General features: G+C 39.5%; 1 protein-coding gene across 1 annotated transcript in view; it reads right to left on the bottom strand.

The window, feature by feature from the left end:
- Positions 1 to 201: 201 nt before the first annotated feature.
- The window catches only part of TRAPPC11 (trafficking protein particle complex subunit 11), a 39,874-nt gene continuing 20,513 nt past the window's right edge, over positions 202 to 19,562 (bottom strand). The window contains exons 19-30 of the mRNA XM_082863956.1: positions 18,598 to 18,753; positions 16,669 to 16,856; positions 16,417 to 16,565; positions 16,113 to 16,234; positions 15,473 to 15,592; positions 12,674 to 12,739; positions 12,408 to 12,564; positions 11,482 to 11,593; positions 7,782 to 7,873; positions 7,480 to 7,613; positions 5,646 to 5,813; positions 202 to 1,108 (exon numbers count right to left, since the gene is read on the bottom strand). Of these exons, the coding sequence (XP_082720082.1) occupies positions 1,064 to 1,108; positions 5,646 to 5,813; positions 7,480 to 7,613; positions 7,782 to 7,873; positions 11,482 to 11,593; positions 12,408 to 12,564; positions 12,674 to 12,739; positions 15,473 to 15,592; positions 16,113 to 16,234; positions 16,417 to 16,565; positions 16,669 to 16,856; positions 18,598 to 18,753 (1,509 nt within the window). The 3' untranslated portion in view covers positions 202 to 1,063. The remainder of the gene's footprint in view (positions 1,109 to 5,645; positions 5,814 to 7,479; positions 7,614 to 7,781; positions 7,874 to 11,481; positions 11,594 to 12,407; positions 12,565 to 12,673; positions 12,740 to 15,472; positions 15,593 to 16,112; positions 16,235 to 16,416; positions 16,566 to 16,668; positions 16,857 to 18,597; positions 18,754 to 19,562) is intronic.

Below are 19,562 nucleotides of genomic sequence, written 5' to 3'. Positions count from 1 at the left end.
CAGATGCGCAGCGCCGGCTCTAGAAGGCGGCTCTATTTCCAGCCCTACGCGCCCCACCATCCCTCTGCAACCGTGTTCTTAGGAAAAGCTGCTCCACGAAGCTGAAATCAAACAAGCGCAAAATGAATAAGAGATACAGACAAGCATGTCTGAAAGAGAACATATTTATTCACATTATTCTTTTCCTTTTTGAAACTCCTACACTTTTAAACAATAAAAATCTCTGGGAAATGGGGTAGTTTTAAATTAAGATATTTTAACAAAGAGGATTTTCACAATATGATTTTTATTTACATGAATTTTCAGAAGTTTTAAATAGTTCTTTTCAATCGCTCAGCATCACTAAAATCTCTTATTTAGACCTTGCACCTTTCTCAAAAACTTTTAGTTTAGGGAATTATGCTTAGAATCAGCATCCTGTTAACATGCTTATAAATACAAACCTGCTTCATAAATGATCCGCCGTTTGGCTGCAAGCTGAACCTATGTGACACGTTTTGATGGTAAGCAAAGATATTTTTTAGACATCTTAAATTGCTCTGATTAAAACTTTCTGGAAGTTCTAATCAGTCACGTGCCTGCTTTCCGGTTCCTGTGGATGTCTTCTGAGCACAGACTAGATTCACGAGGATGGATTTACCGCTGGTTTAGCCAACTCTGAAAGAGACACTCAGGGATTCAGAACTTTCCTGGGGCAGACGCTGGCGCGTGTTCCCCTTGTCCAGTCGTATTTCAGATGCTTATCTTTCCTCGGCCACTGCATGTGCAAATCCCTTACTTTGAAAAGACGTTACTACCCATAAAATGACTTTCAACAGTAACAAAGGACTGACATCCTTTCACGTCACACTGACAGATTTCAAATATTTATTAGTGAAAACTGTAAGAGAGGATAGATTTTCCTAATATTTTAAGCATGAGTTCCTCTGAAGAGTTGCTATAACATCCATTAACAAACAGCAAAGATTAACTTGCACCACGATCAAGCTACAGTTCACCATGGAAAACGTATATACGCTTCTGTCGGCGTCTTCGTAAGAACAGCCGAGGCCCGTCCTGAACATCACGCGGCAGCAATGGAGGCGTCGTCCATGAGTCTGCCCTGGGGCTGCCGAGTGGAAAACAAAACGGGTTTACAAAATGATAATGGCAACAGTAGCGCTATTAATTGAAGAGATTTTGAAGTTCTTGGAACTGTTTCACAAAAACAGAATAGACGTGTGCAAGTACCCAAACAAAATGTGTTGCTTTCCTCCTTTCCCCCCACCCTCTTTCTTCACGTGAGCCGGGGATGGTGACGGCACAGCCTCCGTGCTGCCACACTCCCTCTGTGCCCAGTGGCAGACATCACCAGCCGATCACACCCACCCGCGGAATCTACCTCGTCACTGCTTTTCTCTTAACCCGGTGTTCTGGCAGCTACCACCAATCTATCAATGCACTGCGCGTGAAAGGGAACCTGGCCACCATTCCTGCTCAAGCGGTAACGCTCTAACCTCTCTCTCCCTTGCTCGGCCTGTGTCCCGAGCTTTAAGCCGGCCACAAACCTGAGCTGACAGCAAGCTCTTTGGGATTCAAGGTTTCCCAATCTCCTGTTTGAGAAAAAGTGATTCACAATGAACTCTAGGGTATTAACAACGAAGATTGCAAGGATTGAAGCAGCAGATAAAAACAAAATTTCCCTTTCTCGAAGTTCAGTGATTGAAAAAATTTAAAACATCACATCAGAAGAAGAAAAACTGAGAGTGATTAAAAGGTATCATGACTGTTTTTAGGTGTAAAATTTCTGACAGGTCAGCAACACCACAGAGAGTCATCGAGTAGCTAAAAGAATGAAATTCTTGCAAGTGACTACTTTACTGCTGTACGTTAGCAGACCTCTGTGGGAAAAGCATGAGAGACGGTGTCTGGGACACGAACTAGATTAGCATTGCAACCTCAGCACCTCAGCCCACTGCTGTGTTTCAAACAGCTGATTCCTGTGGGTTCCCTGGAGCAGCGAAGGGGGCGCCCCCGCTCTGATCTGTTGCTCGGCAGCTTTATGTACGTATGTACGTATGTACGCATGTGTGCGTGTGTGTGTGAGTCAACAGGCATCTGAATGGGATGAACGAAAGAACAGGTCACTGGTCTTTCATACTTCATGTAATTTGCAGGACTCATGGAGGACGTTTAGCTGTAGAAACAGAATAAATGGCTCCACCAGGTCAAATCCTTAACAAACACAGCTTTACAAACAGGGACAGAGAACAATAAGTCTGTTTTCTTATCATGCAATAAGAAAACAAATCTATTTTGCGAAGGAAGAAAAATATGTCCAAGCTTGCTCTAGGCGGCACTGTCCAACAAGACTCTCTGTGAAGAGGAAATGCTCCACATCAGTGCTGCTAGCTGCACGCCTACTGAGCGCTTGCGACACGGCTAGTGCAACTGGTAACTAAGCTTTAAATTAAGTTTTAATTAATTTGAATCTCAATAGGCACATGTGCTCGTGGCTACCATACTGGAATAGCACAGGTCTAAAGTTTAATAAAGGTATGACGGGATGTAAGATTTTCGTCAGTGATTGTTCATGAAGTGGAAAAAGGGTAATCCTCATTCACTGCCCTTAGTGTGACAGGTAAAACAATTTTAATTATTGAGTTTTCCCAGATGATAAAGGAGCTGGCTCTGAATAATGCAGTCAATGATTTTAGCAGCAGTCAAGTTACTAGAAGATGGTTCTTAAATTTAGAGAAAAGATCCTGGCAGTTAGAAAAGGGTGTGCTGATTAGGTTAGAACTTATGTATGTTTACTTTTCTGGAACCTTTCCTTATGGACTTAAAACACCACCACCCAGAAGAGGTTTACTGTGAAAGAAAATCAGAAGACGGAACTAGATTTATCTGGGATTAGTTTGGGTGTTCTGAGCACTTCAGGGAAAGGAATGAAAGAGATTAATTGATGGGAACAAAATGCTGGTTCCTCAACATGACCAACTCTCACATCTCAAACAAGCTCTGTTTGTTCAGCTAGAATACGATCAGGTCTGTACATCGATACATACTTTCAGGCTGATGAAAGCCATACTTCTGAGTTTAGGAAGAGCAAACTTTGGAGGGTCAAACAGCTAAAAGGACATCAGAGACCACTCATCCCACCGCCACTCCCCAACCCAGTCATGACTTCTCCCCTGCAGGGTAACCTCAGACATGACAGTGAGGAACAGTCATGTCTTTAGACATGACTTTAGAGTGTGATGAGGTGGAAATGTTAAACAGCTTTAGAGTGTGATGAGGTGGAAATGTTAAAAAAAAGCCACTGCTGTGTGCAGGTGGGCGGTATATGGGAAATCTCTGTACCTTCCTCTCAATTTTGCTGTGAACCTGAAACTGCTCTAAAAAAAATAAAGTCTTAAAAAAACAAAAAGGCCACTGTTTAAACACAGGAGATCCAAAATTATGAGATTTAAAAAATGGTAATTTAAAAGTATGGTATAAAAGGGAACCCTTTTGCACTCTTGGTGGGAATGTAAATTGATACAGCCACTATGGAGAACAGTATGGAGGTTCCTTAAAAAACTAAAAATAGAGCTACCATACGACCCAGCAATCCCACTACTGGGCATATACCCTGAGAAAACCATCATTCAAAAAGAGTCATGTGCCATCAATGTTCATTGCAGCTCTGTTTACAATAGCCAGGACATGGAAGCAACCTAAGTGTCCATCAACAGATGAATGGATAAAATGTGGCACATATATACAATGGAATATTACTCAGCCATAAAAAGAAACGAAATTGAGTTATTTGTAGTGAGGTGGATGGACCTAGAGACTGTCATACAGAGTGAAGTAAGTCAGAAAGAGAAAAACAAATACCGTATGCTAACACATATATATGGAATCTAAAAAAAAAAAGGTTCTGAAGAACCTAGGGGCAGGACAGGAATAAAGACGCAGACGTAGAGAATGGACTTGAGGACATGGGGAGGGGGAAGGGTAAGCTGGGACGAAGTGAGAGAGTGGCATGGACTTATATACACTACCAAATGTAAAACAGATAGCTAGTGGGAAGCAGCCGCATAGCACAGGGAGATCAGCTCGGTGCTCTGTGTCCACCTAGAGGGGTGGGATAGGGAGGGTGGGAGGGAGACGCAAGAGGGAGGGGATATGTGGATATATGTATATGTATAGCTGATCCACTTTGTTGTAAAGCAGAAACTAACACACCATTGTAAAATAATTATACTCCAATAAAGATGTTAAAAAAATAAAAATAAAAAATAAAAGTTTGGTATAGAATAGAAGCTTAGAGGGTTAATAAAAATGATTTGTTTTGCAGATGCAAAAGAAAAACACAACAAAACTGTGTAAGTCTAGAAAGGTAACAGGTGGGATGATTATGACACATACATGAACACAGGCTAACTTACAATTTACCAAATCCCAGATTATATAAACAAGGCTTCCCCAAAGCCTGACAGATACAAAAAAGGAAATTGTAACTTGTCATCCAAAAAGGGGGTATAAACTTAAAAAGAGAACATACAAGGGACTTCCCTGGTGGCACAGTGGTTAAGAACCCACCTGCCAATGCAGGGGACACGGGTTCGAGCCCTGGTCTGGGAAGATCCCACGTGCACGGAGCAACTAAGCCCATGCGCCACAGCTACTGAGCCTGCGCTCTAGAGCCTGCGAGCCACAACTACTGAGCCCGCATGCCACACTACTGAAGCCCACACGCCTAGAGCCCGTGCTCCACAACAAGAGAAGCCACCGCAATGAGAAGCCCGTGCACTGCAACAAAGAGTAGCCCCCGCTGGCCACAACTAGAGAAAGCCCGCACACAGCGGCGAAGACCCAGTGCAGCCAAAAATAAAAAAAAAAACAAAAAAGTGTGATCCTCTATCAATTATTTAAAAAAAACACAACAACAACAACAACAATAAAAAAAGAGAACACACAGGATTCATATATGTTCATGTATCTCTGGTTACCAATGGAAACCAGAACTATCTGGAGAAACAGCCTTAATTTAGGCATCAAGAGTGGCTTAACCCGAGGCAAAGCGATGACAATCCTACCGGGTCCTTTACTGAAGGAACCTGGAAATCGTATCACTGTTAAAAAATCAAAATATTAAACCAGAGTATAGTTTCTGACTGGTGATCGTTTTCAGAAAAGACCCAAATCCAGTAGTACTACATAGTTAGAATCAGAAAAGTTCAAGGACTGTATTCAGAAAGTTAATCCATTTTGATTAAAAAATAGTTACAAATTAACTACAATTTTAAAACATACTTTTAAAAAGTAAAAAATTAAAATAAAGAAATTAAAAAAAGAAAAACAAAAATAGAAATACACTTTACTAAACACCAAAGAAAAACCATGTTTAAGGAGGCCAGAAAGATAAACCTTTACCCAAGGGAATAAAAATCTTTGAAATTACATCTAGAAATATCTATAAAATAGAAATCTAAAAAAAATCTATAAAATAATAACTTTACAGAAATGAATAGCAATATTGCCAAATTTATACAGTAACAGTCAAAGTCCTATCCTGTTAGTCTCCAAATACTTAGTGAAGTTTACATGAAAAAACATCTTCTTTTGTTTGTTTTCAAGACAGTGAATTTAAAAAGCAGAAAATGTCTAAGCCTCACCTTTACAAAAATCCTGGTGGGTATAAAACGCCTGAGCAGTTGATTTGTGAAGTTGGGGAACCTGAGCAAGTTGATGTTGAGAGACGGTAGCTGCTGATACCCGGCCATCAGAGGGTAGAAATTATATAACATTTCCTGTTCGGTGCCAGGGAGGATACGTAATCGAATCTAAATCACAAAAGTTATAGAGAAAGATGATCAAATATAGATATCAAATACACTTGTGACATCTATACAACGTTACCCATAGATTGCTAGCAAATGATAGGACACCTAAATCTTTCTGGTGAAATATTCACACGCTCTCCTATCCCTTCTTCCAGACAGATACCAAAATATACAGCAAATTAATGAGGTAAGCCCATGCTTACCTCATCATGCAGTTAACAAACATAACAAAAACATGTGCATGATTTCTCAGTTTCTACCAACATCTAAAAGGCAACCTGTACCTGCTTAACAATGGGACCACAGGGTGGATCAGTATTTCCTGTGCCTTAGACCAGGCAGGCTTTATAGGCACAGGGCGCTATGGGATACGTGCGGAAAAGCATCTTTGTAAACATTATGTCAACATGAGACAAACAGATTGTTTCCTGTGTTTTGTGTTAGGGACTCTACCTTTGAGGTAAGGTAAGTAACTTCAGGGGAAGAAAAGATGTTTGTACTTTAGGAAAGAATACCAACAGGTAAGGTTTTTGGTATCTTACATTATCTAATTATTTTTAAGTCAATATGTGAAAGAGATCAAAACAATCAAGAAAAGCTTACTCATCTGCAAATGAGTACATATAGGTGCATGTTGCGTCAGAGATAATACATGTGTGTGTGTAACCAACATATTACAGCTAATATCATATTTGGTATACACTATAAATTTAAATTACTGTACAGATTTACAGTATACTTCATGTGTAATTCTACTTTCATTTAACTGCAAACACAGCACTAAGGACATGCCCAGCCATGGCATGGCTGGTGAGTCACAGTGGATGCTACTAGGTGTTAAGACAAGTTTGTGCTCTAATTACATCCTTATCTTACTGACCACTGAGGTGTGTCCCTGTTGCCACTCTTTTTTGTTTTGTTTTTGTTTTTGTTTTTGTTTTGGCCGCACTGCACAGCTTGCAGGACCTCAGTTCCCTGACCAGGGATTGAGCCCAGGCCCTGGCAGAAAGCCCAGAATCCTAACCACTAGGCCACCAGGGAGCTCCCCTCTGTGGCCACTTTGAAGAGGAGGACAGTATTCTCACTGCAACATGGTTTTGCCTGAGAGTGTACGTCCCACTCAAAAATCTGATGAACTTTTCTACCCCTGATTTGAATAGATGAATCAAAACATCTTAATCACTTATTTTTATGTATAGATACAAAATTGTGCCTACACAAAACAAAGATAAGTAAATTCTATGCAAGATCAAAATCTCTTAAAAACTGTACTGATAGTTCAGAAGGGAATTAAGCTTTGATCTGCGTGGTCATGCCTCAAGGCCTCAAATTAAAAGACACACACACACACAAACTCATTAGTAATACAAGGGATATTTTTAAATTTTCAGGAATTCTATTGTAGTCCAAGAATTTGTGAACTCCTGTTTTATATGGAGAAAGAACCTATATGTGTGATCTCAAAGCAAAAAGGGTTGCCCATTTAACTCAGTTCTATAGCAAGCTGTAATTAACCTTCAAAAGTGACTGAAGATTCCCCACTATCAAAACAACAGGGACCACAGTCAGCCTTATCAATTCATTTGTACACAAAATGTACAGCTTTCCACTTCCTGGCCATACTTTTGTGTCTTCATAAAACAACCCAAAGAGATATGACCTGTACCTGTTTAAGACCTGAGAACATGAAGGCATCACTGGGCTCCACAGAAATCTCCACATCTTGAACTAAGTCAGTCTTATTCTGGAGGTGATACTTGACTGGTAACGACTCTCTAACACGCCCGAACGATGGCAGATCTGCAGAGAAAGATGACACATTACTCTTGGTTTAAAAAAAAAAAAAAAAAAGCTCACCATTTATGGGTTCTTTTTTTTTTTTTTTTTTTTTTGCGGTACGTGGGCCTCTCAATAAAATAAATATTCTTACTGGATTTTTTTGATCAAATAAAATGTGAGTGCCGTTACCTGCGTTCACATGGAGAGGGATATTTTCTACAATCACGTGTGGCAGAGTGATGACGGTGCTGATGACAGGGATGTCGTCCATGGCTGAAGTCCTACAGCAGAAAAAGGTACCTTTTAAATTCACATTTCACGTGAGAAGTTAATAAATCAAAACCAGGGAACACGTATATTCACCAACTAATTACGAAGGAAATATAAATTATCCCTTTTCTAAAAGTTTATTAATGGAAGGAGTTTTGTGAAGAGCTTTTACAATCCCATTTTTGTTTTGAGGATTTCCGATTAACAAATGTTGTAACTCAAGGCTGCTGTTTGGTCCCAGTGATGAAGTAAGGAGTTGCGTCAGAATGTAAGTCAACTGCACCACGAGCACACCACGTAACACAGTGTTTTGGCAGCAAAGTGTTCTCAATGTCAGCAGCAGTGTGGTGCTTTACATTATGACACAAACAGCTTCTCACACCAAGGACCATCTCCAGACGAGCACCAGACCACTGGACATGCCCTGCTGAACTGCACTGTGGGCACACAGGAGAAACTGAAGACTAAAAACACTTTACTATCAGTAGACACAGTGGCATTCCAATATTCCTGAGATAAAGTGAGTTACATTATGAGACTGTCAGATATTTTTCCCTGTAGTACAGTCAGGGTGGGAACTCCAGGGGCAGCTGGCATCTATCTGACTGCTGAGCATGTACGTAGAGGTGGAACAGCTGTGACACTATTATAGTAGTGCAAACCACTGATGGGCAAAAGCACCCAACCTCTCACCATTAAGAAATACATGCCTTTTTTTTTTTTTTTTTTTGCGGTACGCGGGCCTCTCACTGTTGTGGCCTCCCGTTGCGGAGCACAGGCTCCGGACGCACAGGCTCAGCGGCCATGGCTCACGGGCCCAGCCGCTCCGCGGCATGTGGGATCTTCCCGGACCAGGGCACGAACCCGTGTCCCCTGCATCGGCAGGCAGACTCTCAACCACTGCACCACCAGGGAAGCCCCAAGAAATACATGTCTTTATAGTAACACAGCAGAATAATTAAGCAGCACCTTCAAAATGCTGTTTTAATTCCTATAACCATGTGAATTAAACTAAACATCAATATGGTAAATTCAAGGGGGGGGGGAAGAAAGACAAGACAATTTTTTAAAAATAAAATTACCTATTTTTCCTTTCTCATTTTTATTATCTTAATTACTGTCTCAAGACTTATAAAATTATTGAGCCATGCCAAGAAAATAACACATGAAATACCACGCATCTACCTCCTGGCCTAAGAGAACATAAGAACATAGCTGAATCTTCCTGTGTACCCCTTCCCACTTGCATCCCCCCAACCTCCACTCTAGAAGTAACTACTAGCCTGAATTTGGCTTCTATCATTCTTATGTGTTTCTTTTTGCTTTTCCAAATTATACGTATAGTCCTAAGAAACATGTTTTACGTGTTTTCTAATACTATATATATGCAATTTGTTCATATTCTGCAGTTGCTTTGTTTCATTTAGTATTAATAGGCTGATAGGTGTAGCTCTGGTTCCCTCATTTTCACTGCTATATAATATTCCACTGTACGAATGTGCCACAATTTATCCAATTTCCTGTTGGTGGACATTTATTTTCTAACTTTTAACTATCATAAGTAGTGCCGCTATGAACATTCTCAGACATGTCCCCTTTGTGTATGTTTTTGAATCTTTTCTAGGACCGCAGGGTATAGCCATCAGCTTTACCTGGTACTGCCAAATATATTTCCAGAGCAACTGTTCTAATTTATACTCCTCCTCTTGACAAATTTTGCACTTTTTAACCTTTTTATTTTTTCAAAGTAGTGGGAGTACAGCTGAATCTTAGATAAACTTATAAGGCTGACCTTCTCTCCCCCTATGTTTACTGGCCATCCAGCTTCTTCTGATCACTGTACTGTCTACTCAAGTATTTTTCTCAACTCTCAGTTAAGAGACTTGTGTTTTTCTTATGATCTGAAGAAGTTCTTGATCTGAATTCGAATCCTTTGTCAGTTTTAGATGTTGCAAATAGCTTCCCCCAGTTTGTATTTTCACTTTCTTCATGCTGTTTTCTAATGAACTGAGAAACAATTTTGAGAAATCAAATTTATCCATTTTAGTGGCTTGTACTTTTAGGGTCTTATTTAAAGAAATTCTTTCCTATGCCAAAGTCATAAAATGATTCTCTTATTTTTCTACTAAAAGTAATAAAGTTTTGCTTTTTACTATTAAACTTTAATAAACCTGGAATTTTTATATACAGTATACAGTGGTACAGCAGATATCCCATTTTTTTCCCAAGTCAATATCCAACTCTTTACCACCAATTATAAAGCAGTTCCCCCTTCCCCTACTGATCTATAATGCTACCTCTGTGAAATGTAATTTCCATGTGTGGATCTGTGGAACTATGTCTAGACTCTCTCTTCTGTTCCACTGGTTTATTTACATCTCCCAGAGCCAATACCATAGTGATGACTACTTACAATAAGTCTTAGAATCTGGAAGAGCAAGTACCCTTGCCTAGTTGTACTTCTTCTGGAATATTTTGACTATTACTGCCTCTCTGCCTTTCCATACAAATTTTAGAATCAAGAGTGTCAAGTTCCACAAAAACAAAAACAAAACAAAACAAGCTGTTGAGATCCTGAAGGACACTGCATTGAATCTATAGAACAATTTACAATATTAAATCTTATCCAAACCCTATCAGAGACTATTTTGTATCTCTCCCATTTATTTAGGTCTTCCTTTAATGCTTTAAATTTTTATAATTTTCTCCATAAAGGTAATGCACATCTTCTACTAGATGTATTCCTGTGTATCTTACCATTTTGTTGTTATGTAAATGACACCTATTTAAAAAATATTTTCCCTAGACGTTTATTACTGATATATAGAAATTCAGCTGATTTTTTGTATGTTGATGTTATATCCAGCAACCTTGCTGAGACTCTTTATAATTCCAATAACTTGTTGATCCCCTTGGGTGTTCTATGTGAACAATCCTATTCACTGTAAGTAAGGCAGTTTCTCCTAATGTTTTTAATGGTTGGTTCTATCATCAGAATTAATTTGGCTAAAATTGCATCTGTAATAGTTCACAAATTGTAACAAACACAAATGAAAGTTTATCCTTTTAAATCTTTGTGTTTTTGACAGAAGGTCAATGACAGCATGTGACTTCTAGTTTGTTCTCCAGGCTGACAGAAGCTCTCAACTATTAAATGACAATGAGAAGGACTTCCCTGGTGGCGCAGTGGTTAAGAATCCACCTGCCAATGCAGGGGATACGGGTTCGAGCCCTGATCCGGGAATGTCCCACATGCCTCGGAGCAACTAAGCCCGTGTGCCACAACTACTGAGCCTGTGCTCTAGAGCCCGCGAGCCACAACTACTGACCACACGTGCCACAACTACTGAAGCCAGCGTGCCTAGAGCCCGCGCTCCACAACAAGAGAAGCCACCACGATGAGAAACCCGTGCACCACAACGAAGAGTAGCCCCTGCTTGCCGCAACTAGAGAAAGCCCATGTGCAGCAACGAAGACCCAACGCAGCCAAAACTAAATATAAATAAATAAATTTATTAAAAATAAATAAATGAATAAATAAATAAATGACAATGACACATAATAAAGGCATTAGAATAACACAAATAATGAAGAAAAGGGAGGGCTGATACAATTTTACCTTTTCCAGGAGATAATATAATGCCCAGTTGCTACTCCACCTTCAACATTTCCAACAGATGGGCAACGAAGACAAAAGCATTCACTGGCACTCTCTGCAGTCCGTAAGACAACTACAAGAAAGAGACTCATAATCCTCATGCAGTGATTTCATCTATAAAAAGAGAGCTTTACATCCAAGTAATACAACAAAAAAGAATACTTTATCAATTATACATTATTTGTAGAGACTTGGAAACTAAGGCTTAGAGATGTTAAATGACTTTTTCAAGGAGACAGGTAAACAGAGCAATGAAATGACTCACTTAAACAGAGCAAATAAAATGACTCACTTATACTTGGTCTTAAGAATACATCATCATTTTTTCCCCTCACAATATCTGCCCTTATAACCTAGTTGAGCACAAGTTTGCTTGGGTTAACATTCAAACTAATTTTTATTCTCTCTAACAGCTCGAGAAATATACAAAAGCCCGAAGTACCCTGAACCAGAAAGGTAATATCGCCTCTATAAACTGTTTTTAGTTGGATAATTTAGAAAACTTATCGTCTGCTTTTCTGTATTTTCCAAAGTTTCTTTGGTAAACATCTTTTCCCATTTCAAATTATAAACAACAGTAAACATCAATTAAAAATTATAAAAAACAATCTATAAAAAATCCAAATATGAAAAAACACTTTATCTTCAATTACATTTTTCAGTCACTTTCTTACAGTATCAAGAATCTGATTTTTTTAAAAATAAGGTATACTCAAGCAAATTGTAAATGATGCTAATTCTAACTTAATTCTAAATGTACCTGCTTTTTGTGAGTGTAAGTCTCAAATTCCCTTCCTTAGCAAAAAGCTAACTCTTACACCACCAGCCTACACACGCACACACACTACTGTCTTCTGCTAGTTAAGGGGGATGATCCACATTCTCACCGTTGTCCACCTGGGACTCCAGCTGGTCCACGGGCGTCATGGAAGGAGCAAGCTGCAGCTCACTGGAGACGATGGTGAGGGCCCAGGGCGAGGCACTCAACAGGTCCGTCATCAGCAGGAAGGGGATGTCGGCATAAACCCTTTCCAGGTGCTCAAACTGTCACGGATGGAGACAAAGGTCTGTCAGGAAGTAAGTTAATCCGTTTTCTCTTTTCTGTTAATTTCTACAACCTCAATGATTTCCAGTATGCTTCACAGGAACGTACCTTTGTAGAAACAAATTTAACTGCAACGTCAAATGGAAAGACGGTTTCTATTGTTACAGTTTCATCCTGCAAGGAAATGTAAAGGGCACAATCAATGGCTTTTCTAAATCTTAACAACAAATGAAGTTTTAAAAACAGAAGGCATACAAAACACAATCGATTACTGATCAATAAATAATTCCAATTTAAAAATTAAGAAGCTAGGATCTTTCCCTTAGGTAGTATTTGTAAGAATCTATGTAGAGAGCAGACTAATAGTTCTAATTATCTGTGGTTTTGTAACAGTTCACACTGCAAAGTGCTTTCTCATACATTATCTATCTCAGGATCTAGCAACAGTGGGCAGGGTAGGCACTGTCACCATTTTACAGAAGAAGAACCAGAAGTTAAGGAAGGTTAAGTGATTGGCCTTAAGCCACAAAACTAGTGGTGCAAAGCCTAGAATCTGGGTCTTCTTTTTGTCTAAGTCCTTCACCTCACCTTGACTCAAAACAACTAAAACAATGATAATGATAATAATAATAATGTAATACGACATAGCATTATAATCACTGCACACATATTAGGAAATGCTCATAGTAACTCAAGGAAACAGACACCAGTATCACTGCCATTTTAAGATGAAGTGGTCACACAGCTAGTAGGTGACAAAGGCAGAAACTGAACCAAATCTGACCCTGGAGCTGGACTCAACCATCCTGCTCCATCTCCTCTGCACAGGGCTGTTCAAAAACCAGTGGGCTTATAAAGCAGAAACTAACACACCATTGTAAGCAACTACACTCCAATAAAGTTGTTAAAAAAAACAACAGAGAACGAACAGTGGGCTTACTACATCTTTTTAAAAAAACAACCCACACTGTTGGTGAGAAACCTTTAAAAAAGACCACGTTGGGTTAAGACTCCGGCTGTAAGGCCAAATAGATCTGGACTTTATTCCTGGCTGGATACGTACTTACTAGCCACGTAGACCTTGGACACAGTGATGTGACCTTGGGAAGGGTATATGGTCTCTTTAAGTCTCAGTCCTCCCAAGGTTGTTGTGATAATTAAATGAGATAATGCACACAAAACACTCAGTGAAATGCCAACATCATTTTTATTATTATTATATACTTCAAATTATTTCCTCTCTCAATTATTATCAAGCTATCCCACCCCTCTAGGTGGTCACCAAGCACCGAGCTGATCTCCCTGTGCTATGCGGCTGCTTCCCACTAGCCATCTATTTTACATTTGGTAGTGTATATATGTCCATGCCACTCTCTCACTTTGTCCCAGCTCACCCTTCCCCCTCCCGGGTAAAATAATTTTGAAAAATAATCATTACAGCCTTTTGTGAAGCTTCACAATACACACTAGCAAATTTAAATGCTGTGCTAAGTCCTGAAGTAAAAATATCGGTTTAACACCCTTTAACCCAGTATTTTCCAAACATATTTGACCAATTAATTCTTTTCTTGTGTAATATCTATTTCTATTCCTCAGAATTAGCGTCCCTTACAAGCACATCTTGGTAATGTACTGGCTGATAGAAGAATAAATACATTCTTCTCTAAAAAAGTGGCATGTACCTCGATGATCTCATGTCTTGAGAACATTGCTTAAACATGTAGCAGCACACTGGTTTCGCTCGAGTTCAGGATAGTCACGAGGTAGCAAACGGTTATTTCAAAGTACATTCCAAGTCTACCATCAGCTTCATTATCAGAAGTAGAAACAACATCCAAGGCTTAGGACTTTAAATGTGCACAGAACTTTAACGTTCTTATTTTCTAGATGAGGAGATGGAGGTCGAAAGGAGTTACCTGGCTGACCTGGGTTCAGGATTTAGGAGGCAGTGCTGAGACTGGCACCTTTATCTCCTAGTTCACCAGCAGGGTCTTTTAATTACATCAGGCTGGTGAAATTTTTGACCGTGTATTATATGCCTTCCCCCCTGCCACTTGGGGAATCCTCCTGAACTCTCTTAGGATGGTTTTGTTTCCCAGTGACTTATAAAACAGCCTGCGACCCAGCCCTGTGCAGTGACCAAACTACAAACCCCCAAATTCCTAGGGCTTCTCCTCTGCTGGACTGAGGACCCCGTTCCTAAGAAAAGGCTACCAGGACTAAGAAGATACCAAATATCATCATTTTCCATTAATAAAAGGGGATACAAGCATTATATACAATGTGGTTAAGTCTATATAAAAACACGTCCCCCTGCAATCTCTTGAAACGAAAAAGACCGATAAGAAATTCATCAAGGAGTTAATAGCAGCTGCCCCGGAGTTGTTGGACCCGATAGCTTTCTTATTTCTTCCTCACCAATGTGCACTCACCTCAGAGTTGTTGGACCCGATAGCCTTCTTATTTCTTCCTCACCAATGTGCACTCACCAAAAAGTGATGTTCAAAAGAATCTTTTTTACTAACAGAAGAAATATTCCACAAAGGGAGACCTCCCTCCCACAAGATCTTCTTCATATTAGTCAACTTACAGATTTTATCTAATGTGTGATTTTATAAAGAAGCAGATAGGTTTAGAGTCTCAAGACTTTTTTGCATGAGATCTTAAAGCTTTTGGTTCTCTGTACAAAAAAACCATATAGGCCAATTTTCTAATGCTTGAGCAATGAATACCATATCACATCATTTACAATAAACATAAATGATAAAAAAAATCAACAGATGTTTCATTAAAACTTGTAATGGACTGTAAGCACCTATGCTGTTTATTTTACAGGTTAACTAAGATAATACAAAATAGGAAACACTCCAAATATGGTATTTCTCGAAGTAGCTATGAAATAAATACCTTGTGACACTTGCAAACAATTTCTTTTTCTTCAATAGTTGTATTGATCAGGTAAGAAACATACACAAGAAACATTCTTGAGCCCACTGTTCCACAGCGAACATATAACATTTTTTCCAGCTGCAACAAAATAAAAGTATTTTAGTTTAATTACTATTACAGAGATTGCCTCCTGATATATATTCTAGGATAATGCTCCCACCTTTTAGAGTTTACTGTACCAACTGGCTAAATTCTTGAACACTTTTTATAGCTGTTCCTGTCGCAGCATGAGTGGGATCATTACTACTCCATCTTTTTTTTATTACCATTCTCAATTTCCCAAGAATTCTTTGTGTTTGGCTTGGAAATAAAAGTTGACCGAAAGGTTATTTAACTAAGCTACAAATTTTGTGTTATTTAGTTATTTTATCAGGCAATGAATTCTCCATATTAGCATCGTTTGTTCTAAAATCCCTTGTATAAAAACTGAAGACATTTTACACATTAAATATGTGAAATGTGAATAAAACATGCATTAGTTGAATCACTTTTTTAGTCTCGGGATATGCTGTTAAAATGCTCTAAAACTAAAACTCACTACATATTTAACACTACAGCCTAACCGATTTCCTCTCCAATCACAGTTGGCCAAGTTCACCTGCTCCCCGGGATGTAGGTCTCCAACAGGAATGTCAGTGAGTAGAGCCGGGTAGGACTCATCACACGGTTCTGTTCCATGAAGAGTCACATGAGTTTTCTGAGTTAAATTGGCATCCTGTCCTAAAAGTATGAATGTTGGCGTTTTAAAAATACAGGAAATTCAATCGTTATCTTGACAATTAATACTGCATAGAGAGCACTAGATCATAACCATTTTTTATACAAACTTCCTGCAGTTGATATCACTGATGTTTATTTTATGTTGGATCAACACGGCTCAAATTTTAAAAAGGCAAGTTTACCGGGTTTTAAACCAGCAGTGAGCTTCACGTCTCTGATGCAGGTCTTCTCGTGGGATTGCACAGTCACAACCAAACAGTACATTTCGTTAGTCAGGGCAGGAGGGTCATGTCGCAGATGGACAGAAATGTTTGGAACTCTGGAAATGATCCTTTGGGAAAAAATGTTAGCTAAGTCACTGATTTTTTAAAAGAAACAAAGTATTCAAAAGAAGTGAGGTGACCTTCTCCCATCTGCCCACCAGGCCGACTCACATGGTGCTCGCCTGGATCACTATGCTGTCCCAGTGAAGCTCGCTGTCGGGGAGCCTGGGCCTTCTTTTGAAAGAACGGGCGGCCTGTAAGGCTTCCTGGGTGGAAGCGGCATCTCCTCCTCCCCCCTGCCAATTCAAGACCACGCATCTTCCTGCCTCGCTGCCCAGAACCAGATCCAAGGATGTGATCTAGAAGGAGGAGGTCCGTCAGAAACGCCATCTCATACCAGTTCGTCACCATCCCCTCCCAACAAATTACAGGGTGGGCTGCTGGGCTGTGGCGTTCCACGGACCCACGACGTGACACAGGTTGGAACACCTGCTGTGGGAGTCCAATCCCAGACCCTTCTCAGCTGTGACACTGGCTAGCCGTGTGTGGAGTTTCAACCTCTTCACCTTTAAACAAGGATAATGAGCTGACTCCCCAGCTTGGACACGACGGTGCGGTGCTGCTATCCCAGTGCTCGGCGTGGTGCCTGAAGGAGCAGACACTGCAGTAGTGGCTGCTGAGTGAAATCAATGAATGTTCTGCTAACCGTTAACATACTCACAAGCTAACTCCTAGTGGCCACACATATTCTTCCCGACGACATCAACAGTATTAGCAATGAAATTCTTTATTAACTGAATAAATGTCCTTTCCACTAAATCCATTAACAAATATACTCAAAATAGTATTATTAATTATGATTTACACCTGGTAGGCTTCCTTAGGTACCTTGTAAAAACTTAAAACATGTCACGAGGGATTTAGCCAAAATCATGCAGAATTTTTTTTTTAATGAATAAGCAAAAACTCTGGATATTGGTAAATAATAAAATCAACAGATTCACAGAAATTGTTATGAGAACATAGGGGTACAGCCTTAAGTTTCTGTCTTGGAAATGGTCTCTAGTTCACGCTAGCTGACCATTCCCGTTCCAGCCATGGGAGAGCAGCACTTCATGAGTGCTCACCTCGTCCTAGTCCCTATCCCAGGAGATTTACGTTAACTAACTGATTTAATTCTCATGAAACACTGAGAAGTAGGTAATGTTACTATCCCCACTTTACAGATGAAGAAACGGAGACGCAAAGAGGTCAAGTGGCCCAGGGCCACAAGCAGGTGAGCCAGAGAGCTGGCATTGAAACCCACGTAGCTTGGCTCAGAGTTTATGCTCAATAAAAATATGACTTCCATCACGTATTTCTGAAAGCCATTTTAATTATCTACATTAAATGAATCCTTTGAAGTATATATCTTCATTTTTTCTTTAAAAATATGCAATCAGCAATGTTTAAAGGTCAAAATGATATAGCTCTTTAGTGTGAATTATGTCATATTTTACAAAATGTAATTACTACATTATAATTATTAAATATAATTACTATATATATATATATATACACACACACACAGTTTAAAATTCCTTAGCTGATTATGCAGCCATTAAAAATGAGGTTGGTCTCATGTACTAACAGGAAATGATGTCTAATATATCACTATCAAGCGAAAAAAGCCAACTACTGAATATTACATATAACATATTCTCACTGGGCTTCCCTGGTGGCGCAGTGGTTGAGAGTCCGCCTGCCGATGGAGGGGACACGGGTTCGTGCCCTGGTCCGGGAAGATCCCACATGCCGCGGAGCAGATGGGCCCGTGAGCCATGGCTGCTGAGCCTGCGTGTCCAGAGCCTGTGCTGCACAGCGGGAGAGGCCACAACAGTGAGAGGCCCGTGTACCGCAAGAAAAAAACCCAAAAAAACATATTCTCACTGAGGGGAAACCTACCAAAAAACCATAATGAATGGGTTCCCTTGGGAAGTCCAAGTGGAAGATTTTCATTTTTTACTTAATAAACTTCTGTATTATTTTTATTATAATTTTTTCTGACATACACATTATTTCATCACTTAAAATATTTTTTAAACATATTTCATAACTAACCTCAATTTTCTTTCCCACATCTTCAGTTTTTGCCACAAATTTAAATAAAAACTTCCTTGTTTTACCAGGAACTAAGCACATCTTTCCCTGAGTCAAATTTTCTAAAACGTCACTCGCTTTGGATGCTTCTTCGATTACACAGAACTGGTTGTATTCCTGAAAAAGAGGTGAGCAAGGGTCACGGTTTATGAACTCAAATGTCATATGTTTTGTTAACACTAAACACCGAATTACTTGGAGCTTGTTAAGGTTAACTGCACTGATACTGAAGCATTATGAATTTTCTATTAGTAAAAGAAAAAGTATTTTTATGCCGATGGTAGCAGTTAACCACTCACTGCTGCCACAAGATAAAGACGGTTCACACAGAAGCTGACCTCTAAAAACATTTATTTAGCCATCTCTTTCCTGGAGACAGAAACAAAGACTTACTCTTTGTTTTGCGTCGGATGCTACTGTCTATCATCTTTTCTTAAAGAGCTTCCTTTTTACCTGGCTTCTGTGACATTATAATAGCTCCTGTTTCTCACTCTCCTGCTTTTCCCTCAAAGGTCTTTTTTCCCTCTTGTTCCCCTAATTCAGAGGTTCCAAAAGTTTCAGTCCTTGGCTTTTGGTTTTGGTTTTCTCTTTATGTTTACTTCACTGCAAAGTCTATCCATGTCTACGTATTCGGCACCTCTGTGCTAATATCTCCCACATAAAAACTTCTAATTCTGACCTATTCCTTAACTAAAAGCTTATATCCACAATTGTCTCAGGGATAATTCCACTATCACTTCAAGCTACCTTCCCAGAAAAGCACACTCCTTACAGATGAATAAACAGAGACATCTTTCATATACATATCTAAGGGATCACCATTCTCATCCTCTCAATAAATACTGAGAGCTTTCCAAGAGCCATCTTCTATCCCAGCAGGTGAATTATCTTCACAGAAGATTCTAATACAGTTAAGTTTTATACCT

Source organism: Leucopleurus acutus (assembly GCF_964270905.1).
Source record: "Leucopleurus acutus genome assembly, chromosome: 21".
Classification (NCBI taxonomy): Eukaryota; Metazoa; Chordata; class Mammalia; order Artiodactyla; family Delphinidae; genus Leucopleurus; species Leucopleurus acutus.
This window is presented reverse-complemented; position numbering and strand designations above follow the sequence as displayed.